The sequence below is a fragment of the Lonchura striata genome, chromosome 1 (assembly GCF_046129695.1).
Source record: "Lonchura striata isolate bLonStr1 chromosome 1, bLonStr1.mat, whole genome shotgun sequence".
NCBI lineage: Eukaryota > Metazoa > Chordata > Aves > Passeriformes > Estrildidae > Lonchura > Lonchura striata.
Window position 1 is genome coordinate 9,595,594 of NC_134603.1, and position 24,124 is coordinate 9,619,717.

The window sequence follows — 24,124 nt, forward strand, 5'->3', positions numbered from 1 at the left end:
CTGACAGTGCCTCCATGTTAGTAGGTGCTATCACTGCTATTCTCTTTCTCTCATTTTCTGGACTCAAACAAAGATCAATGCATGACTCAGGATCCCCTTGGAGTGAGAATTTCTCTGTGTGTATGGTCCCACCACATCATCAGCTACTGAAAAAGACGTGAAGAGAAGGTAACACCTACTACAGGATCCTGGAGTGAATTAGAAGTTAACAGTGAATGCACTTGAATGCACGTCCTTAGAACACTTCTGTGGGAAATGCCATTCCAAATTAAAAGCAGGAGGCAAAATAGAAGTTCTCTCTTAGATTAAGATTGACCACAGTGGGTCATTCCCTGACTGTTCTCAGCCAGTGTACAGCAAGGAGCCAGGCCAAAAGTCACAGGTATTCTCTAATGTCAGACTTTAAAATATGAGAAAACTGACTTTGCTTCTTACTTTGCAAAGAGGTAGTAAAACTCTTCTATTTTTGAAGTGCCCTTTTCATTTGTTATGGGCGCTGCCTGGGAACTTATTCCACAGTGTCCAAGCAAATGAGTTCCAGAGTGACAGTTATGGTATTAATCATTCAAGGATATCAATGTCAGGACTTTAGAGTTTCAGGCACCTGGAGTTCAGAATGTCAATGATACCCCATGGCCATATGAAAATAAATTGGGAGACAGGGTGATAGGGTAGAATATATTAACTCATTGGGTGAAAATAGTTCTTCCCAGGAGGGCACAGCAAAGTAAAATGCTTGCAAGCTTTTCTTTACTGAGAAAACCAGAACAGGTGTCAGTGGAGCTCACCTGGGAACAGTGAGTTCACAAGAGCAAAAGGATTTAACACTGCCATTCAGCAGCCTTTGTTCTGCCATTCTCAAGAAGCCACTGCAGCAAATAAAAGGCAATGAAAAGAGGTCCAGTTCAATGGTCATTTTTTCTGCTCTAAGATACAGCAAGAAAATATATTGAGACTCATACTGCACCCTGAAGGCTGAATTCTTCTTCCTGGGTATTAAATTCCTTCCAGGCAAGGATGGGTGACTGTGTTGAGTCTGGCCTTATGCCAAGCCGAACTGGAGAGAAATGGCTGCACTTCTGCCAGCTTCTCTCTTTGCTGAGTCAAGAGAGTCTCAAGATGAGAACATGGCCTTGTATGTTCACTTCATACAAAACACTGAGATTTGCAAAAATACAAGGCATTATGAGAACAAATGTACACCACCTATGACTCTGAGCTATTGAAACAAAAAAGGTGAATAGCTATATTTCAGCTGTTGAGAGCCCATCAAAAATAAAAAATAATTCCTTCCTGTTCTGCAGCAATAGTTGAAATTGAGCTTCTAGAAGTTGATGTTTCTTTAAAAGGAAATTAACTTGTCCTCCCTACGCGCTATATGTACAATTTAAATTAACACAGAATAAATGAAGTTTTGAAATGCAAATGTGAAAATGAGTCAAGAATGCATTATAAATAAGTTTACATATGGTGATGACAAGTGTCATCACATCTAAGTAACATCCACCACACTCTATAAAATCACTAATGTAGTTTGAATGCCTTCTTTCTTTAGTGAAGTATGCATCAGTCAGATTGAAATACCTAAATAGCAATATCCTCTACAGTTATAAAACATTAATACTTGCTTTGTGTTGCTTTGCTTCTTTACTATTCTTATAAAAGTGTTCTTTAAAATTTTTTTAGGAGATGACATTTGAAGGCAGCACCTTAAAACAGCCAAACAAGTGTCTCTTTCAAACTTCCATTCTGGTTACTTTACCTGCATCTCAGATCAACATCTCACATAACTGTTTGTGGAAGATCCCGTATTTCTTAACATGCACATCCCAAAACTGGTGTCCATCCATCAAAGGTCATCAGCTCTTTATTGGCTTTGATGAACTTCTCCCAGGGCCTCTCTAACCTCTGTCCATGACTCATGATCCTATCCCAGCCCAACCCAGGGACATCAGTCCCTTCCCCAACAAGGTCATAAGTTGCCAGGCCTCAGGTCAACAGGCTGATGTCCCAGTGCATCTCTGTCCCCATAGAAGTGCCTGATGACCTGGGATGGGGCTGCACAGCCCCACCAGGAGAGTGTCCCCTGTACCCATCCCCCAGAGAGTCTCTGTCCCCAGCAGTACTCAGCTATGACCTTACTGGTATCGAATAGAGTTGAAAAGATTACTCTGCAATAATATCTTTCTGCTTATGCACCACAATGTTTGTTTTTCCTGCAACAACATGACATTGTTGGCTCAATTTCAGTAACCCCCAGATCATTTCTTGCAGAACTGCTATTTAAGCAGCTGTTCCCCATCATGTGCCAGTGTAACCGATTATTTCTGCTTATATGCAGTGCCTTCCACTCGCCCCTAGTGAATTGCATCTTCTGTTCTTTTCCTTGTTTTTATTGCCTATATCTTGAATTAGCCAATATTATTTTTAAATCTGGTTATGCCCTTCAGCTACAGGTGCTACTGTTTGTCCTGGTACTTAGTAAGTACAGCATATATTCCATCACACGGGCTTTTAACTCTGGTAAAACATTTTAAAGCATAAATAATGCAGTTCCACTGAAGTTAAAAAGAGTCAACAATCTATGAACACAGACAAAATGGTCCACCAGGATGTTTGTTAAGAGTTTCTGAATATAGCTGTCTAAAATATGGAAGCTGAATGACCAGGAGTACATTTGCTGTTGCAGTGGTATTGGATAATTCTCAGTTGATATCTGGAAAAAGGCCTCTGGTTTCTATCTTGAATTTGTGGCACTAAAGCTTCACCACTTTGACAGCCTCCTTCTTCTGCAAAAATGATGAAAGATACTGTCTTTCCCCATAAACACTTAAATATTTTCTCACCATAATTCCTGAAGAGATCTCAGAAGAGGTCAAGTCCTATATAATGATGATTACTTAACATAGTGGCCACCGGTTCTTCACTATTGTCTAAGTGCTGCATCCCATCCTGGGCTGCAAAACAACTGGAAATGGATACTTTTTGTTAATACAGGTTTATCAGGAGAGTTATGTAATGAGGTTGTATTCACAAGCCAAATTCAAAGAAAAAATCATGTGCAAAAGCTTGGAGCAATCAAACACTAGGCTTTCATTTCAGAGGCATCTCTCACTTTATGATGTGAACCATACTAGAGTAACACTTGGGATCAACAGGAAGCAGTACTCCAGGATTCCTATACTACTAAACCAAAATGTCTGAGCTACTGCATGCTGAACACCCACTGGAAATGTCTTGATTAAGGAGATGCCAAAAAAACTTAGAGCAGAATGTAGTCCAATACACAATTTCCTTCTTACAAAGCAATGGAATTGAAGATATTTTGTCTCCCATTATGATTACAGGAGAAATAATTTTGTGTAATTCCTCATATAGCTGAGAGCAGCCACAACCATCCCCTGTGTAAATTATTGATGGTGCCATTGTAAATAATATTTATCACAAGAACATTACCTATAACTTGATTCTCAAATGGAACTGTTTAACTTGGATTTAGAGCTCTATAGGTGTCATAGGCATTCTCTGTGCTTGTTTCCTTGAAAAGATATTTGGATGTTCTGTAAGTCCTTATATTACCTGGCAATGAGATTATGTTCTCCTTGGCTCTAAGTGGCCTCACAATGTTGAATGCAGAGCAGATGCAGGCTTTAAGATTGCTATTATTCCTTTTTCTTGTCATGTAAGAGAAGATGAAATTAATCTCACATGTAGGGTAGACCACCTACAGACCATTCCGAAATATTCATCTTCACCAAAAACCTGCCATTGCTATCAAAAGGAAATCAGATTTAATCTTCTACAGCAAATCCTGCAACACAAGAAAATGACAGGTTTTGGTGATTTAGAGAAAATCAGTATCAAATAGATAGCTCAATCATGAATCTATTATCCTCCCCCTATCCCAAGGAAGATGTTAGTGAATGTAAAAACAAGATAATGGAATGGAGAAACAAGTATTCTGCTGAGCCCATATGCATTAATTGTAGCATTTCAGAGAATGACTAAAGATTGCCATGAGTCAACGATTCCTCCTAAACATTTTGTCTAAGCACACCTACCATCCCAGCTTGACTGGCAACAAGCAGATTAACATGCTTCAGTTATGATGGCAGCTCAATTTGAAATAAATCACTATTAACAGCAGCACACCAGGCATCAGTGCTCTCTGCCATACAACCAGTCACTTAAATTGTTATTTTGCATATTCTCCATTTCCTAATGCAAGAAACCTTCTTAAAGAAGATAAGAGATTGAAGGGCAAGAGTTGTGTAGGGAAAAGAACTGCCTAGGAATCCAGTTGAATTAAGCCTTGTGTTTATCTACAGGCCAGCAAACTAGAGCCCTACACATTCATATATGCAAAGTAGCTGATGAAGCAATGCTTCAAAAACACTGACTTTCAAAAACTTGCCTGGCACCCTGTCAACTCATCAAAGAGCTCCTTGAGAACTCAGCTCAGGAGTCTGAGTCTAGGATGACAAGGTGAAAGTCTTTTTTGGCCCAGACTCCCAGCATTATTGTAGTTTTACCGTCCTTGAACCCCAATACACCTGGAAACCCAAGTGACAGTTCCAGGGTTTCTAGTTTGCCTGCTTCGTGAAACAGGGATGCAAAGAAAGGAGCTCTCAAGAGCCTAATAATTGTGTTCCTATTTTATTTAAAAACTGAAGAGAATTCTTTTCCTCCAGGCAGAAGAAGGAGGAGAAGAAACAAAAGGAATTTCCTTTCCCTTGGAAATATGAAGGTTTCTAGGTTTTGTTCCTGTTCCAAGGTTTAATACATGCACATGCATACACAACCCTAACAGACTTTCCCCTCTTTGAAGTGGTTGACAGGGGGATTTCCTCTTAGGATATGTCTTATACTGCAGTAACTGCAGGATACTGATCTGGATGGATTTAAAATCTCATACAATATAACATTTCCCTATTTGAAGCCTAATTAGATTTATTGTATACATCCACAGGAAACATCTCCATCCTGTAACAAGAAAAACACTTTGAGATCTAAATATTAAAACCTCTAAAACAAGCTAATAATTATTTTTTCAATTGAAAAAGTTATACAGAAAGCCTTATGTGTGCTTTTTTATGGTTTTAGTTTCTTTCAAATGTATCAAATTCAAGTCTCCTTTCTAGTATTAATTTCAATTGTAGTTTCATTAATCAGGCTATCACTCCTAGCACTTGCTGCTTCAAGAAAATCAAGAATAAAATGCTTGTAAATGGATTGTCTTCTATGGATTATAAAGATTTCACTTTAGTGGTGAATTTAATATTCATTTCCTTTTAACTTCTGTTGCACTTAACATGTAAGTCAAAGGTCTTTCATGTCAAAATGAAAAACAAAATCCCTCCTTCAAAGGAAGCCCATAAATATCCAGAACCATCTAGTGCTTTGTAAAAAGTATGATTCATTCAGCAGTGCAGGTGCTTCAGGGATTTAACAGCATTACAGGAGAGTGATGGTGAGCATAGGAGAGAGACATGAGCCAAGAAACAGCTGTTCTCTAAAACCTGGTTGGGAAAGGGTGACAGAACTGAGGGAAACTTCTGGACAGTCCAGAGGGCAATGTGAAGGACAGTAATTTTGTTTTGGGAAGGTTTTGTTTTTTTTCCAAATTCTTGAAACTGCACTTGATTCTGACTTGGGATAAAGGCCCTTGTTTCCTAACATGGGAGAAGAGTACTTTCTTGTCTTTATTTTTTCCTTTGTTCCATCATGCTTGTTCTCTGGCTCTGAAAGAAAAACAAACCCAAAACCCAACCAACCAAAAAACAGAAACAGCCAATCATATTATCATCCACAGCAAAAAATTCAAAGAATCATTTGAAAATTAAAAACTTAAATTCACTGTCTTAAAAACATGGATTTCTTCTGAGACCTAAAATTTTCCATTGCTTTTACAAGTGCCTGTATATAAAGACCTTTTTTTTTTAGTACAAAACAGCTATTCCTGGTCAGCAGCAGTACCCAAAAAGTCTTGAGTAAAAGATTTGCAGTGGTCACAGCTGCTAATCCATTTTCAAAACCAGAGCAATAACTGGGTGTGTGAGGAAGGAGTGGATCTGGAAGAGAGAGGAGGAAAACACAGCTCTAACCACTGGTTAAAAGGTGCATTATTAATCTCAAATCCCTTATTTCTCTTCATGAAATCCCCATGCTTAGACCGTCTTCTGACTTTTTATGTGGATATGTTTATCTGTGAATGGAGAGAGAGATAAGAAATTTTTTTGGATGTGAGGGAACTGCTGCTTCACAAAATAGAGACGCAAAAAATTGACATATCTTGCTGCCTCTTTATACTTTGACATAATTTTTTTTCTTTTTCCTTTTTTTTTTTGTCCTTTTATTTATTTCTCCCTGCTTTTTGGCATCACTGGGGTATGCAATAATTTAGCTTCATTGCTAACAAACTTTAAAATATTTCATTGATATTTTTACCATACTGAAAAAAAAAATTATTTGCAAAGCCCAGCAAATGTTCATTGTTTCCTTCATCTGCTAAGCTATGTGTCCTCATCCTCTTTCTCTCTGATGTTTCAGTCCATGAAGCCTTGCATTTCTTTTACCATGGTTTTCATTAATTAGTCTGAATGCTTTTACTAACCAGTGTTACAATTTTCAATCCATTCTCTTATGCCCTGTGCTGCTTTTGTACAGACATCATATTGAGATATGCATTCATTTGAGGAAAGTGATAGACAGGGTTTTTAAAATAAGACTCAATCAATGCCAGATTTTTTTTTTTTGGTAGTATTAGAACATCTAAATTGTTGAATTGTTGCCAAGGAGAAGATTAAAAAAAAAGAAAAAGAATGAGAGACTTATAGGAACGAAAACCCAAACCACCAAGCAGGTAAGGAGATAATTCCAAGCTAATTTGCTCATATTCTGTCATTTCTATAACTACTCAAGTTTCCCATTTCAGATACAGTGGTTTTCTGTCAATGGTTTGCTTTTCCTTTCTTAAATTCTTTGGTCAAAAATTTATTTAAGTAAAAAAGCTGTGTAATAATACAAGTGTTCCTTCAAAATGTGTTTTATATGAAGCTACCTTTGTTGGACAACCCTAGAGAGTTTTGCAGAGCATGGTGCCAGGCTTCCAATCCTGAGGACATAAATAGTCCCACTAAAATGAATGAGATCATTATTTGCATGATTAAATATCATAACATTAAACTGTACATAAATGCTACTGCTGTGGGTAGAGAGGGGGAAGGAGGAGAGAAGTGTGACATAAACTTTCAGGTGACAGAAGAGGAATGAATTCTGTCTGATTTTTCATCCTTCAAAAGCCTTCCAGTGACAGTATTATTTTTAAATGGCTTTTAGTGATTTTGTGACACTGCCAAGTCATTTAGCTCTATTAAAATTAAAAAAAGGAAGAAGAAATCCAACAGCAGCAAAAACTGAATAATGCACAGTATTAATCTAGTGCCAACTGAGTTTGGGACTTACAGGGCTTTGTGTCTGCGTGTTGGACCCTCAGCCCATCCAGCCCTCATTGGCAAACAGGGCTTTGGCAGGATCACCCCTCTCCTGCTCCCCAGGATGGTCAGGCTTCTTCCTTGCTCTGCAGAGCCAAGAGTATTGCTGCAGTGGGTGCCAGTGCTCAGCTCTTGTCCTTTTCTTGGTAACCCTCCACAAAGGTGCCCAGTACTTCTGTGGCTGACTCGGAAATAGGTGCAAGAAATGAGCACACCGTTACCTAAATGTTCTGCACTGCTTTGCCATCACCACTGAACAGAGAGTAGGCTCACCAAACACACAGATGGCACAGAGCTGGGGAGGGCTGCTGGCATGGAGGAGGACAGGTTTAGTTTTCAACATGTTCTATTTCAAATTTGGCATGCAGGATGGAAAAAACAATGCATTCCAGTGAGGGCAAATGCAAGATACTTCATGTAGGCTGTTATGCACATTTGGAGCAAGTGACACCTGCCCAGGCCTTGAGGACACAAAGTTTCAGTAGGTCATCAGTTCTGAATAAACCTGTCATAGGAGGATGACAGATATGTCCTGGGATGTATAAATAGGTGTGCAGATCATAAAACATAGTCCTAGATATAAGAAAACTTTCCAGTGTAGAACCAAGCTGAGCTGTATGAATTTCACAGAGCGGGAAGAAAGAAAGAAAATAAAATCATGAAACAAGAATATATAATCAAGAACAAACAAAAAAGATCTAGAAAATGTGACCCATGGTGGAGGGGGGGAGGGGGGAAGAGGCGTGGAAATGACAGAAATTATGCTATTTTGCCTAAGCAATCAGAAGGGGAAGAGAGAGTGGATAGAAGAGACATTCATTAAATATGTATAGACTACTGCCAGGATAATCTGTTCTCCCTGTTCATGGTGGACAGGACAAGAAGTGATGTGCTTAGTGAATGCTGCAAGAAATGTTCAGGTTATATATGAAAATGATAAGGATAGAGAAGCATAAAAATAGACTGCCTGGGGAGGTATAGAGCCTTTATCACAGGAAAAATTATGAGAGTAGAGTTCAGTCTGCCATGAGGCAAAGGAAACTGCCAGCACTGTGATTCAGTACATAGAGTAACATTAGAGAACTGGGATGTCCCTATCTTGGTTTCATCTTATCTCTTTTGAATAGGTGTCTGCTTAAACTGCATTATATATTTGCTTCTTTTTCCTTTTATTTATCATGATTTGTGTTGAGCAGTCTGGATGAGAAAGTTGTTTTCTTTCTGTACTCTGGGGTAATAGCACTAATAATTATTATTCCTTTCATTAAATAAATAGATAGGTTTTTGCATAAGATTTCTCCTCTTATAGTGTCATTTTCATCTTGAAGTAACACTAGAGTTTCCATGGGCTTTATCTAGGAGCAAGGATATATGTCTCTATTACTATTGTGAAACCAATATTAACCCTTTCCAGGTTAGCAGGGTCATGCTGAATCACAGGAAAGACCCATCTCTGTTCACAAAAATGCCACTCTTTCCTTATCAGGGCTCCGAAGAACAAGAACTTCCTCTGCTTATATCTGTACAAAATCTGCATCACACATGGGACACAGACTTGGCTGGAGTTCCCAAATCTATTGTAGAGTAAATACAGAAACAGTCAGTGAAATCCTTCCTATATCTCCATGTCTTCCTGACAATAATAATAATAATAATAATAATAATAATAATAATAATAATAATAAGTGAATTAAGCAATGACAGGTGGAGGGGGTGTGCATGGAAGCTCAGATCCACTGGAACTCAAGTATAACATGCCATTTTTAAGCACCCCAACGCCCAGCAAGCTAGAGCTCCTATTGGGGTAGCACAGATTTCTTCCAGGCAGGGCCTCTGTCCACACTACTGCTATTAGAAGGCAGCTGCATGCTTATCTCAAAGAGTTCATCAGGCATCACTCTTGTCTTTGGAAACACAAAGGAAACACCTCTCCCTCAATTTGCCATAGTCTAATGAGTAGACTATATCTGCTACAGCTGCTTCCAGCAGCATGGCTTCAACTCTAAACTGGTTTCAGCTTTTCCCCCAGGACAGGGTTCAGACACCTTAACAAGGTTTACTTTGGGCAGGGGAGGAATGGAAGAGATAAAGATAGATACCTCTTCCTCTATGGGCTGTGCCACCATGCACAACGCACCCAGATTTGCTGGCACAGAATGACTCCACAAGCAGAGGAGCAGGAACAATTTCATCTGTCAGTATAGGGAATGAGGAGTGGCTTTATAACCAGGCTCTGTACATGGGACAGTTTCTGTTATTTCTCCAGCATCTATGATATAAGTGCTGTCAGGATAGCATCATCAAACATTCACTTAACACAGGGTAGTCAGATCCACAGTCCTGACAGTGACAGCACCTTTCCAAGAGGGTCTGAACTTGCTGAGGCAGAGGTGGGGCTCGTAGGGCTCCCTCACCCTGGGCGCGTGTGGTCTTCCCAAGCAAGGTCTGAGGATCTTCCTTGTGGCGAGGCAGAGGGATGCCTGACTGCAGCATCAGCTCTCGCTGAGCGCTGTGGAGGGATGCACCTCTCAGGTAAGGCGGGACAGTCCGCGGCACCTACAGAAGAGCAGCTCAGAGAAACCCAAATGAAGCTTGAAGGAGCTTCCTGGGACCAGGGGACCTGCTCTGCGGCAACCCCCTCCCGCTGTCCTTCTCCCAGAGCTGCAGCTGCGGCTGCTTTAACCGGGCCGGGGGGGTGCTGGCAGCCCCGCCGACGTGGCGGGCATCAGCTGACCGCGCCGGGCTCTGCCTCCTCCCGGGCCGCCCGCCCGCAGCTCCACTCCGGCGGCGGCGGCTCCGCCGCGCTCGTCCCGCGGCTGCCGGGACAGCATCCGCCGCCAGCTCCCCGCAGCCCCGCAGGCACCGCGCTCCCTGCGCTTTGCCCTTGCCCCTTCCTGCTGCTCCTCCTCCTCCTCCCTGCCGCCGGGGAAGCCGCTGGACCGGAGCACTCCCTTGCCCCGGCCCGCGGAGAAGTTGGGATATTCCCATCTGGCTGCCCAGAGCTCTGAGTTTAGGGCGGGACTTTCATTCCCCGCTCTTTCGATTTTTTTAGATTTTGGTTTTGATGTGATTTTTTTTCCCTCCTCCTTTCTTTCTTTTTTTTCCCTCCCTTTTTTTTCCCTCCCTTTTTTTTTTCCCCCCCCGTTGCCAAGCAAGCCGAGTGTCTGCGATGGATGGGAGCCCCGAGTCCCCCCCGGGCAGAGACGCTCCGTGAGCCAGGGGCATGCCCCGCCGCCGGGGGAAAGCGGGCGGGCAGCCCCCGGCCGGCGGCTCTGGCGCCGTGACCGAGGATGCCCGAGACCTGGCCGCCTCTCCACTCCTGCCCGAGCTCGCAGCGCTGCCGATGACCGCAGCCGCGGGAATTACAGCAACTCCCCGGCACCAGACCTCGGAGCGGAGCCCCGGGATCCCCGGAGAGAGGAGCTCCCCTCTGTGACCGACTCTGCAAGGCGGCTGCACCCACCCCTCCGTGCCTCCGGCCTCCGGATGGGGCCGAGGATCGCCCACCGGGCAGCGAGGCTGCGCCCGTAGATGCTCCGCTCCTCCCTCCTCCACCTCCTCTCCGAAGCCGCGGCTCGGTGTCACCCCCGCGCACCGCTCCGAGGAGGGCGCGCACCGAGCCCGCCGGGGCGCCGGGGCTGCGCCGCAGCCGGGCTCCGCGGGATGCGGCTCCGCGGGGCGCCGCGGGAGCGGGCACGGGGCTCGGGCCGCCTGCGCTAAGCCGGCGCAGCCGCCCCCCGCACCCCGGCGGCCAACCAGCCCCGCCGCCAGCCGCACCGCCAGACCCAGGGACCTGCCTACAAATGTGATCCCCGCACCGCCACCCCGCCGCCGCCACCCGCCCTTCGACATCCCCTCCCTCCTCTCCTGCGGTTCCATACCTCCTCCTGTTCCCCTCCCCAGAGACGGTCTGTGCCCCCCCTCCCCTGCCCCCCCGCCCCCCGCCAGCCGGTGCTCTGCCCCCGCCAGTCACCGCCATGGAGCTCTCGGAGGTGCGGTGCTTGAGCGACAGCGATGAACTTTACACCATTAACAGGACTCCCCCCGGCAGCGGCAGACCCCAGCGCCTGCTGTGGCAGACGGCCGTGCGCCACATCACCGAGCAGCGCTTCATCCAGGAACACAGCAGCAGCAGCGGCGGCAGCAGCAGCGGCGGGGGCAAGGGCTTCAGCTCCGACGAGACCTGCTGCCCCAACCACCACCCGCACCCACCGCACCACCTCCGGCGGCAGTCGGCCGGACGGAGTTTGGGCAGCGAGCGCCATAACAACGGAGGCACCAAAGTCTTCCCGGAGGGCACAAGCAGCACTGGAGACTTGGGCTTTCTGCCCCTGGACTGTGCCCCCAGCAACTCCGACTTCTTCCTCAACTGGGGCTATACCTATCGCGGGGTGATCTTCCCCACTCTCCGCAACTCCTTTAAGTCTCGGGACTTAGAGCGCCTTTACCAGCGCTACTTCTTGGGTCAACGGCGCAAATCTGAGGTGGTCATGAACATCCTGGACGTGCTGACCAAGCTTACCCTACTGTTCCTCCACTTGACCCTGGCCTCTGCTCCCATGGACCCCATTAAGGGCATCCTCCTGGGCTTCTTCACTGGCATTGAGGTGGTGATCTGTGCCTTAGTGGTGGTCAGGAAGGACACGACCTCATACACCTACCTGCAGTACAGTGGTGTTGTCACTTGGGTGGCCATGGCCACACAAATTCTGGCAGCAGGACTGGGCTGTGGCCTCCTTGGGGACGGCATTGGCTATGTGCTTTTCACGCTTTTTGCGACCTACAGCATGCTCCCGCTGCCACTCACCTGGGCCATCCTGGCTGGACTGGTCACCTCTGTCCTGCAGCTCGCCATGCAGCTGGTTATCCCCAGGTTTGCCGTGACTTCCCTCAACCAGGTACCGTGGTGAGGAGAGGGTGGGAGCAGTCCTCTTTCTCCATCACCCTGAGTGAGAGGAGGTGTGGGGGGAGGTCTCAAAAGATCTCTGCCCTTTTAATCAGGTGCTCAGAAGTTCATTACCTGGAGGGGAGATCATAGGCAAAAATTAACCTTCTTGATTCCTCTTCCTCCCATTGTCCTTCCCAGTGTTTCACCTCAAGCTGGGAGTTAGGACTTTCTAACCACCCCATCCCCTCTGCTTGTGTTCACTACATTTCTGTCTCTTGAAATAGCATTGGGGAGAGAAGCTCCTGGGGCAAGTGTGGAGAATTGGGGGGGAGAGAAGCTCCTGGGGCAAGTGGGGACAATCGGTCATTTATTATTCCCCTCCCTCACTTTCAGCAGTGGTTTGGGGTTTGAGATGACTCTGTCTTGGCCAAACTCTCCCAGTGCTCCCATTTTACTTCTCATGCCTTTTAACTCTGAATCTGCTGGGGCAACTGGTACTTTTATAGGTGAAGGGTAGCTTGATCTGAGCAGTGGGAAAAGAGGAGCAAAGCATGTTGCTCTTTTGCAAGGAGAGACCAGTGAAACCTCAGTGAAACCAGAGCAAAGTTCCCTTGGAAGATTTGGTGTGAGATCCTAGGTTGTGTTAGAGAACACTAATAAGCCTTTTCTGCCGGTGGTCAAAGGGCAAACACTGTTGTGCTAAATCCTCACAAGTGATGTGTAGGACAGAGTGCTGGTTACATGGTGAAGTGTTGTGTGGTGCAGACTTCTGAGAGGCATTGGTCAGGATAGGTCAGAGGGGTTAAAACCAGGTCTCACCTGACTTCACACACACTTCCACAGTAGGAAGTGAGAATGTACCAAAATCCCCATATCCCTGCAAGGCAAGAAAATAGTGGGCACTAGGACAACTTAATCCCAGAGATTCTTGCTGCTCCCTTTTCCCTCCATTTCCAGACTGCCACAACTCAGTGCTATCAATATTTCATAGCAGATTATCATCTCCATTTGACTTGCTGCAAGGAATCAGGGAGAAAAGGGTGGAGATACTGTCAGATAATCCCAAAAGGAGGGAGGGACAGTACAGAGGAATTTGTTGCTGGTGGCAAGTTATTGATATGAAGGTTGGGATGTGCACCTGGGGAGTGACTCGTCTTGCACCTGGAAGTTTGATGTCCATGATTCTTGGGAAACATCTACCTTTCTTAGACCCTCGTCCTCCTGAAACCCCTGCCCATGCCCTTACTACATGCACTTGTTAGCTGTGGGCTGCCTGAGCTAATGTCCCAGTGATTGGGCTCTCCCTGTTTTAGAAAAAGCTGCCCTGGTATGTTGCGCCTGGCTGAGCCCTGTGGACGTGAGACAATTAGGCTGTGGCATAATTGCTGCCCAGCCCTTGGTGATGTGCTGATGAATGAACTGCAGCCGCACGCCATGTCCTACTCCCATGCAATGCTGCTGCTGTTAGTGACGGGTCAAAAGCTGTGTGAGTTATGCTGATTTCTTAATTTACTTCCATGTCCTCTCCTGGAGCTATGAGTAATGCACTGCTGTCTCATTACGCACCAGTATCACAGCTGTTTAGCCACTACACACACACAACGCACATTTCCCACAGACATTTCCCAGGAGAGATACTCGTATCTTCGTTTTGCAGCCAGTTGTGTGAACGAACTGCCTTGGAGCGGCACACAATGAGAGGCTAGCAGCCAGATGATTGTCTTCATGAACTACATATATAAATCTCCTTAACAGGATCCGCGCAGCTTGTCACACATCGGTGCTGATTTACACCGGCTGCCCAGGAACCACTTAAGACAGCCCGCCGCTTCGGTCATTTGCCTCCAGCTCCTGTGGGAGAGGCCGGACCCTTCCCTGTCCTGGGGCTGGCTCCCTCCCCGATGCCAGAGAGCTCCGAGGGGTCGGGGAGGCGCTGGTTCGGGCGCGGAGATGAGCGGGGGATGCGCGGAGATGAGCGGGGGATGCGCGGAGCGCGGCCCCGAGCGCTGTCCGCCCGCGCGGTGCTGAAGGCGGCGCGGCGCGGCCGGGGGCTCCCTCCGGCGGCCCCGAGGGAACCGGGGCTCCCTCAGCCGTCCCCGAGGGAACCAGGGCTCCCTCAGCCGTCCCCGAGGGAACCGGGGCTCCCTCCGGCGGCCCCGAGGGAACCGGGGCTCCCTCCGGCGGCCCCGAGGGAACCGGGGCTCCCTCCGGCGGCCCCGAGGGGACCGGGGCTCCCTCAGCCGTCCCCGAGGGAACCGGGGCTCCCTCCGGCGGCCCCGAGGGAACCGGGGCTCCCTCAGCCGTCCCCGAGGGAACCGGGGCTCCCTCCGGCGGTCCCGCGGGGACCGAGCCCGCCCGCGACCCCGCGGCCGCCGCCCTCCCGGGCCGCCCCTCGCAGGGCGGGCATGGGCTCGGCCCCGGGGCCCGGGGCGCCGGACCGGGTTCCCGGGTGAGGCACAGTCCTACTTTGGCACGTTTTAGCGTTGCACCGTTTTCTTACTTTTGGCAGACGATTGCTGAGCCCTCTCGAGCATTGGTGGATGAGGGCTTTTGCGGCTGATGAAGGATATAGAGCTATTGCTTCACAGGTGGAGACAGGTAATTTAAATGACTGTGTCATCAAGGTTATGTAGGAAATTTTTGGTCCAACAAAGATTTCTTCCTCCTGCAGGCAAAACATTCTCTTTTATCACAAGGCTTATTTTCTCAGGTAAAATACAGCATCTTCCCTTCAAATTAGCGTTACAAAACTAAATGTACTATTTGATTATGTAGCAATACCTGTGAGCATCTTGATCTGCTTCAGGATGCAGACGCACCACACAAAAAGCATGAATTAAAATATGCAATGAAAGCAAAAGCAGACAGTAAAACTCTGATCATGCGACAAATAATGGATTTTCTACTGATTTTTTTAAATCTGGATTTCATACAGGTGAAAATACTGAATTAAATTCTGAACAAGAAAAATATCTTGAGTCAATTTAGTACTGAACCCAGTAGCATCCATGGGCAAAATAGTTGTGATTCTCTCCTCAGTTACACAGGTATAAGTCAGCCATACATCTATCTAAACTCATAAAGTTGCAGCAGTTTACACAAAAGGAAAAACAAGTCCTTCAATGTGTTTTCCCCTAAGCTCTTAATTAAGTTTAGTTTTCACTGGTAAGTTTGTTTACAAGCAGGTCAAACCATTACTAATGCTTCATACAAGCATTAAAGTACTGCTGCCTGGTTCACTGTTGTAGTTTTCATGGATTATCATGAATATAAATAATTTATTCTGTTTACTTTTTTTCCTGCAGTAACTCTTAAGATGTCCCCTGATTTTTCTTCCCTAGCATCCTAGAAAAAGGTGAAGGAGAAAGGCTTGAAACTAGATTTTTGTTAAGTAACAAGAACAAAAACCCAAACATAGTCTCACTAATTTCAATCCTGCTAAGTGCTGAGTGTTTCTGGGGGGATATGATCACTTTTAAACCCATCTGACTACAGCCTAAAATGCTGAGGAATGTTCTGCTGCTCAGCTTGAGAGGAACCATGAAAAAGAGACTCATATCATGACTTAGGTAAAGGCTGCACTGATACTGATTAAAGATTGGGCCAGGAAGCAAATGAGAATGAAAGATCTTACTGGTAAACAAGTGCAGTGCATGGATTTGTGTGCCTGGCCAGATACCATGATGGGGTAGTGTTTGTCTCTGACATTCCCCAAAAAGAACATTTCATTTGTATTGCATGTATTTTTCCTTTTCCTGGGTAACAATGAATGAAATATGAAATTTCAAAGACCACATGTGTTTCAGGCATATGGGGAAGAACAAACAACTCAGAGCTCCTTCATGTTATGTAACATAGGCAGATGATAATATAGACATGAGTTTTGACAGTCTTGAAATTATGTAAGCTACACACATACTCTGGATTTTAATCCTCTGCCTTTGCACTCTTCATTCACATGAGTAAATTCCACCAGAGTCAGTAAGACTGCTCTCATTACTAAATCATATAAGGAATACCTTGAAAAAGCAAGTCCTAAATTATGCATATTAAATATAACTTTAAAAAGACATTTAGAAATAACCTTGAAGTGGATAATACTAATACTGGATAAACTCATTCTTTTCCCTCTACTTTCCAAGCCTAGACAGTTCTGTGAATTTTTTCCCTGCTTATTTTTGCCCCAGATCCTCTCTGTGTTATTAATAGAGGGAAAGGCAGAATTTATGAAGGCACAAGAAGCCCTACAGAGATAAATCTGTGTAATTTTACAATGGAAACTGACAGCTTTTGCATGCATATTACAGTTAGATGTTTTCCAAAACCTGATCATAGATATCAGTATTGAATAAATGCAAAACACGCTTATCTCTTCAAAATTTCTGCTAAATGCTTGTAGAAAATCTATTCAATCTGCAAAATATAAGGACATTTCAAAGTTAGCTACCATTTGAGAAACTGAATCAAAACACTCAACCTTTCTCCTCATGTTTGCTTTTTAGCATTATTTGCTATGCGTTTTTCTGCCATAGTGTTTTGTTGTGACTTGTAAACTGAGTGTGTGATTTTAGGTTGGATTACAAACTGCTTTCCTTTTATATCCTGTAATATCACCTGACCAGTATCAGTGGGTCACAGCTTAATTAGATTAGCATTGGATACACTTTTCTCTGGAGCAACTGCATCATTGTTGGGCTAAGTAGGGCAAGTGCACTAGGTATATTTACAATTTGATGATTCATTGCCTCCAATATATAGGAACTTGGGCAAAACCATGAATGAAACCTGCTTTCATCAGTGAATTTCAGCTCACAACATTCTGTGCTTGTTCTCACTAAAACTTACCTCACTAGATTTGATATGACATTATTTTCTGATGTCAAGACACTTCTGGGTTGCTTTCAATGGTTTGTTTATTGCTTGTTGTTTTTTCATGGTCTAGAAAGAGGCATGTGCTCTAAAACAGCAATATCTAATGTATAATAATCACATACCAGAGCACTGCACTTACAGCAGATCATGTTTGAATGATCCTTGTTAGCCTGTACAGAAGTCTGAAGGGGATAAACATCTCTAGTTCAGCTTTTTACTGCACTTCTCAACACTTCAATGATGTCATGGGAATAGGAAAGAGAGGAAGGCAAAACTAGAACTGTTCAAGGGATTAGTCTTTTTCCAGAATGCAGGGAAGGCTGAGGTTAGAACAACTTCTTACCTTTTCCTTATTTCCAGAATATTTGGCTATGCATGAGATAAACTAGAGTAGTTCACATAAAAGGTGAAATTTAGTAAACAGAAAAGAAATTATGCCTTTAAATTAATGCTTGGGTTGATGGAAACTCCAAACCTGAACATCCTTAATCACTCCTGCCTGGCACTCCATTCCTGTAGGCACACAACATGTCATGGTCTGGGCAAATGGCCAGGAGTGGGTTGAAAGGCAGCACCCATTGGGTGGTGGCAAGTGGCTCCTTTTCTAAGTGGCAACCTGCCACAAGTGGGTTCCCCAAGGGATCAATATTGGGCTCAGTGCTGCTTAATGTCTTTATAAGTGATCTGGAAGATGAGATCAAGTGCATCCTTATAAAGTTTTCCTACAGTCCCAAACTGAGTAAGGAAAGGAGAAGCCAGCCTGCAGGAAGATCTGGATTGTCTGGAAAAGTGGGCTAGCAAGAACCCTATGAAATTCAACAAGGACAAGTGTAAGGTGTTGCATCTAAAAAACATAATCCAGGATTGCAGCACAGGTTGGGAATCTGCCTGGCTGGGAAGCAGATTTATGGAAAGGGGTCTTGAGGTCCTGGTGGCCAACAAATTCAGAATGAGTGACCAGTGTGCAGCTGGGGCAGAGAAAGCCAGCAGGAGGCTGGGTTGCATCGACCAGGGCATCCTCATCAGAGATCAAGAAGTCATTATCTCATTTTATTCAGCACTTGCCTGGCCTGGAATATTGTGTTCAAGTTTGGTCCCAGCTATACAAAATGATGTGGACTGGCTGGACAGACTCCAAAGAGAGTCCACAAAGATGAGCAAAGAAGGGGGAAGCCTGATGTATGGGGAAAGGCTGAGAGAACTGGGCTTGCTCAGCCTTGAAAAAAGGAGACTTAGGGGAGACATTTTCTAGTATTTCTCTAGTATTTAAAGGATGTCAACAAAGATCAGACTCCTTTCTCACAAGGAGTCTTATGGAAAAAGTGAAGGGTGATGTGTAAAAATCTTGGGGAGGTTATGATTACACACAGGATGAAAATATTTGCAATGAGAATAATCTCTCCAGAGAAGTGGTGGATTCCCTGGTATTGGACACATTTAGGATTCATCTGGCAGGGTGCTGGGCCATCTTATCTAGACTGTGGTTTTGCCAAGAAAGGCTGGACCAGATGATCCTGGAGAGCCCCTCCAACCTTGCATTCAATGTTTCTGTGACTATATGATCACATTTCTCTAAGTATAGCCTTCTTGCCCTTAACTGTGCTTCTGTTTCCATGCATCCCATGAAGTGCCTCAATAACTCTATAAGTTACCAGGCAGCCTACCCTACCCAGCATCCAAACACTGTTCTACTTGGAACACATTTTGCAGTTGTACTATACACACAGCACCTGTCCATGTCAAAGTCAGTAGAGAAGGTTATTGTGCTCTTCCTCTGTGTAACAAATGTGGTAATGAAAATATTCCTGGGATATGGTAGACCAAGGTTTGAATCCCTTTTCCCTAGAGGGGATTGAAGTCTGTTTCTCTTACCTCACCAGAGAATTTCCAAAGCAAACCCATTGGTAGCACAACTGTTGTTCTGTGAAGATAAAATGTTTAAGATTCAATGTGAAAAATTAAAAAAAAACAATATTGACTCTGTAATCAACTGTTTATGGAATTCATCACTGGAGGGGTCCTTACTCAACATTTTAGTGTTTTATATAATGTTGTTAAATCATTCCCTTGAACACAAGTTCTAACCAGCAGACTGTACAGTTTGACTTTCACTCTGACCTGATTAATTTTGAACCTCTTTTTCAGAGGGCTGAAAAGCCCAAGTATATAGGGGAAAACATCACAGTGATTATGTAAATTGGGGAAACTGAGGGGAAATTAGAGAAAATCAATGTTTTAGACATAGTCCCTGCCTTTCATAGTTGCAGAGTCTTTTTGCATTCTGTGTAAGGTTCTGTAAGAGTATGGTGGCATTCAACATAGGCTTCTGAATTAAACTGTAGTAGTTGTGTGCCTGCAAATGAGCTGCTCAAGGACCTTGCTTTGTGGCTTATGAGACATTTTTTCTTCATCTTTGCCTTTCTTACAAACACAAGTTCTATCACTTGTTCTGTTCTTAGTGCAGTGCAGCTTGTACCTATAATGAGTGCAGAAAGGACTGTAGAGTTTCAGTCTGACCCAAGGAGGCAGATGAATGCAAATGTCTGGGTTAGTGCTGCAGTGAATCTTGAGCATTTTGTTAGCAGTCTCAGTCATTCAAACTGGGGATGGGAGAGATCTGGATCATCAAAGTGATCAAGCACAAAAAATCCTGAGGATCTAGCATTTCTTGAAATGAAAGATTTTTTAAGGGATATCATTAAGATCTGACTTACTTACAGACTTCCAACAGCTTCATTTAGATCCTTGATTTAAAGCCCACAGAATGTAAAGAATCCCATAGGTATAAGGATTTTTAGGTGAACCATGAAGATGACCTCTCAGGACTCTCTTTAGGGAAAGTTGTGCTCTGAATCCATAGTTCTTCTGAAAAAGAACACAAATATAGACATCCAGCTCCTCCAGGAATCTCTCTGAATGGGCTCTGTCATGCTTATCTCTCCAAACAGCCAGGTCTGCTGTCAGAGATACCAGTGTGGTGCTGCTTAACCTAGAACAAACATATCAGGAACTGTACACAGGATGAAGTGCAATGCCAGGCAACCATTGGCTGACAGAGGAATGTCTTGTCATACAAGTTGTATTTATTAGCAACAACTTTAGGAATTGCTGCTATTTGCCAGCTTCTTCTGCTGCAAGGTTTCATGCAGTTGGATCTAGAGGAGAGAGGAAGGCTGCAAAGTTCATTAACTGACCATTGCTTTGGTTTGAAAAGCAATCAAGTGAAAAAAAATCAAAATTAACACAAGCCATTTTCTTCCACAATCACAACAAATAATTGTACTTTTTCCAAATCATCTGATGTTGGTGTTAAAGTGTTATATGATGCATTAGTTTAAATTTGGATAACAGTAACATCCAGTATAATTTAAATAATGTCTGAGTTCAATAATATAATTTTTTACTTCAATTTTATTTTTAAATTTTGATTTAATCATCATTTACAGTTTTGTATTTTCCTCTATCTTTGCTTTCCTTTCCCTTAAAAAATGCAGAAATTCTTCTTTAATTAAATTAATGGAAGCATTCCATATTGTCAGAATCTCCATTTTGAAAATCATTTTACGTCTTTGGGTGTATTCAATCTTAAGGCACGATACTAATTTCTCCTTTGTTCAAACTCTCCTGCTTCATTTACCTTAGAACTATTCAGGTATGGACCTATTTATTCTGTGTTCCTTGCATTAGGTCTGCCACAGTAGAAGGCTCATTCATAAATCCATAACTATCACCACAGTGCAAAGAAGAAATAATAAAAAACCCGGAAAATTAATCAGCACAGAAAAACTAAATGATATTACATGTAGCAGAGGTTATACAATTCTGGAGCTAGGATTTTAGGTAAATAAATTACTTAAATCTCAAGGAAGTTATTCAAATAATGGCATAAGATATAGATATACACATTTTTTATCCTATGATCCTCTTGTCATATGGGAAAGCATCTCCAATGTTTATCAATATTAATAAGCTTCATAAGCATACTAGACAGGGTTATAATTGACACAGAAATCATCCCACATGTGCTCAGTATAATTTAATGTGTAGATATGCATGTTCTTTTAGAGGAAGGAGTCATATTCACCACAGCTTTCAGCTAGGGATTAGGAATGAGGATCATACCCATTCCATCACTAAATTAATCATTGGTCTGTGGTGACCCACACACATCTTTATGCATTTCAGAGCTTTATTTGATTTGAAAATTTGCCTTCCTTAGCTGCTGTAATAAGTGACAAATATGTTCAATTGCTTTGAGATTTTTTTGTAAAACATCCCAACATCTTCTATGATGCATCAAAAGAGGAATACTACATTGGCTTCTTTCAGCCATGCACATTTTGTCGAAATATGAATCAATTGAATACAGTGAGAATACATGCATTTAACTTTATTCTTTCTTTAAAGAACTGGTTTATAATCATTCTCATCAGAGTTGGAATGTATGTCCTATAAGGAGAAGTTAAGAACTCTGGTTTTGTCTAGTTTGGAGAAGAGGAAGCTGAGGTGTGACTTCATTGCTCTCCAACAGCTTCCCGAGGAAGGAAGAGGGAGAGAGGGGTGCTGAGCTCTTCTCCTTGGGATCCATTGACACAGCATACGGGAATGGTTCCAAGCTGGATCAGGGAAGTCAGAGAGTAGACATAAGGATGCATTTCTCTACCCAGAGGGTGTTTAAGCATTGGAACAGGCTCCCTAGAGAGGTCATCAATGCCCCAAGTGTGTCAAGTGTGTCAGTTTTTAAGAAGCATTTGGACAATATCTTTAATAATGTGCTTTAACTTTTGATGGTCCCTGAAGTGGTCAGGCAGTTAGACATCACATGAAACTGAAATACTCTATTCTATTCTATTCGGTTCTATTCTATTCTATTCTATTCTATTCTATTCTATTCTATTCTATTCTATTCTATTCTATTCTATTCTATTCATTTCAGCCTGATCATCAGTGACTCTAATGTCCATCTGTACTGAGAAGATGTAAAAGTAGGTGTCATATAGGTGGAAAAGAACCTGGAGGTGCTGGTCAACAGCTACCTGAATATGAGCCAGTGTGTGCCCAGGTGGCCAAGAAGACCAATGGCAGCTGGCCTGTGTCAGCAATAGTGTGGCCAGCAGGACCAGGGGCAGGGATTGTCCTCCTGTGCTGAGCAGTGGTGAGGTCACATCTCAAATCCTGTATCCAGTTCTGGGCCCCTCACTGCAAGAAAGACATCAAGAGGCTGGAATGTGTCCAGAGAAGAACACCAGAGATGGGGAAGGGTTTGGAGCACAAGTCTGAGGAGGAGCAGTTGAAGGAGCTGGGGGTGCTCAGCCTGGAGCAGAGGATCCAGGGGGTCCTGATCACTCTCTACAAGTGCCTGACAGGAGGCTGTAGCCACGTGGGGGTTGGCCTCTTCTCCCAAGTAATAAGAGACAGGACAAGAGGATGTGGCCACAAATTTCCCCAGGAGAAGTTTAGATTAGATAAAAGGAAAAAATTCTTCATCAAAAGGATTATCAAGCACGGGAACCAGCTGTGCATGGGAGTGGTGGTGTCACTATCCCTGGAGGGATTTAAAAGTCATGCAGGGACATGATTTAGTGATGGACTCAGCAGTGCTGGGTTAACAGCTGCACTTGATGGTCTTAGAGGTCCTTTCCAACTAAACTGATTCTATGATTCTTTATAGTAACTTATTCTTGAAATATTAAGGATGTAGCATACCTCAGAATGGTTGGAGAGATTTACAGGAGATTCCTCCAGGATCTGAAAGTCCTTGAGAGAAGCCAGTGAAAATTCTTTTTTTAAACTTAAGTAGAACTTAAGTCATATGAAACTTGCCTAAAGGGCTGTACAAATTTAACTGTTGTTAACAGTTTAACTGCTGTAAAACTTTTTGACATTCCAAAATGTAGCCAAATGCCACTCTGACTGATACTAGGACAATTTTCATGTTCTCTGCAATCCTGAGCATAATATCAGTTTGCTAATAACAATCAGAAGAGAAGAATTTATTACATGTATTTAGCTTGTACTAATGGAATTTCTTTTGTCTGCTGTGTTCCATTGGCCACCTGAGAGGCTGTAAGAAATGCCAGAAGTACACATGAAATGTTCCTGTTTTCTATGTGATGGTACAGGATGGTAGGCCTCCATTTATCTTCTTATAATCTTAATAGCTCTTCTTGCTTAGAAATATTTTTTTCAATGACTTATTACTTTCTTCGCTGTAAAAATGTACTTGTGTCTGGTTATTCTTAAGGTACATTTTCTGATGACAACCACTCTTCTTTGCTAACACTGAATGGTAGATTATCTAACACAAGCATTCAGTTACTTCAAATCTCATTGACCATCAAAACAATAAAATCTAAAAGCTTTAAGTACAGAACTCTCCAAGGCAATGTGACTTTGGAGAATGAGTGTAAAAGAATGAACCTTAACATGTCAATTATTTTAAACTCAAGAAAAACTCTCATATACATAAAGATTGCTATAACTTTAAATTGTTCAATGCCCCTTAGACTTTGTACAAAGATATTTAAGGTAGTTGATCTATTCCCTTTCAAGCAGTTAACAGAACTTTGCTGGCCAGATTGCTTTCCATGACATCAGAATATGTTAATTTCCAAACTGAGTTTAAAAATGGTCTATCCAAGTGAATTTATTAAAAAACAATTCTGATGGTGTACAAGAAGGATGAGGGAGAAGAGAGATAATTTCTGGTTTTCTTCTGCTAAGCTTCTGTAATTTGACTTGACCTGGTTGATTTTTTTTAATCTAAAAACAATATATATCCAGTAAGATTTCATATTTAAATTTCTAAAGATTCAGACCACTTAATATATTTACATTTTTTTTTTATTATATGATGCAAATACTCAGCAAA

At 43.4% G+C, this 24,124-nt stretch overlaps 1 protein-coding gene and 2 long non-coding RNA genes across 4 annotated transcripts in view; 1 reads left to right on the forward strand and 2 right to left on the reverse strand.

Annotated features, from left to right (window-relative positions):
- LOC110476996 (uncharacterized) overlaps positions 1–7,507 on the reverse strand; it is a 31,398-nt gene extending 23,891 nt beyond the window's left edge. The window contains exons 1-3 of the long non-coding RNA XR_002466508.3: positions 7,465–7,507; positions 3,580–3,811; positions 2,847–2,968 (exon numbers count right to left, since the gene is read on the reverse strand). This is a non-coding gene — a long non-coding RNA (uncharacterized LOC110476996). The remainder of the gene's footprint in view (positions 1–2,846; positions 2,969–3,579; positions 3,812–7,464) is intronic.
- Positions 7,508–7,560: 53 nt separating this feature from the next.
- Positions 7,561–11,398, reverse strand: LOC144246046 (uncharacterized). The gene is made up of 3 exons (XR_013339691.1): positions 11,375–11,398; positions 9,908–10,049; positions 7,561–7,674 (listed from the first exon to the last, which is right to left on the reverse strand). It is a non-coding gene; the product is annotated as an uncharacterized LOC144246046 (long non-coding RNA).
- Positions 11,399–11,432: 34 nt separating this feature from the next.
- Positions 11,433–24,124, forward strand: part of ADCY8 (adenylate cyclase 8) — a 117,268-nt gene continuing 104,576 nt past the window's right edge. For both annotated transcript variants that reach the window (XM_021542360.3, XM_021542361.3), the window contains exon 1: positions 11,433–12,391. In XM_021542360.3, coding sequence (XP_021398035.1) covers positions 11,471–12,391 — 921 coding nt within the window. In that variant the 5' untranslated portion in view covers positions 11,433–11,470. The remainder of the gene's footprint in view (positions 12,392–24,124) is intronic.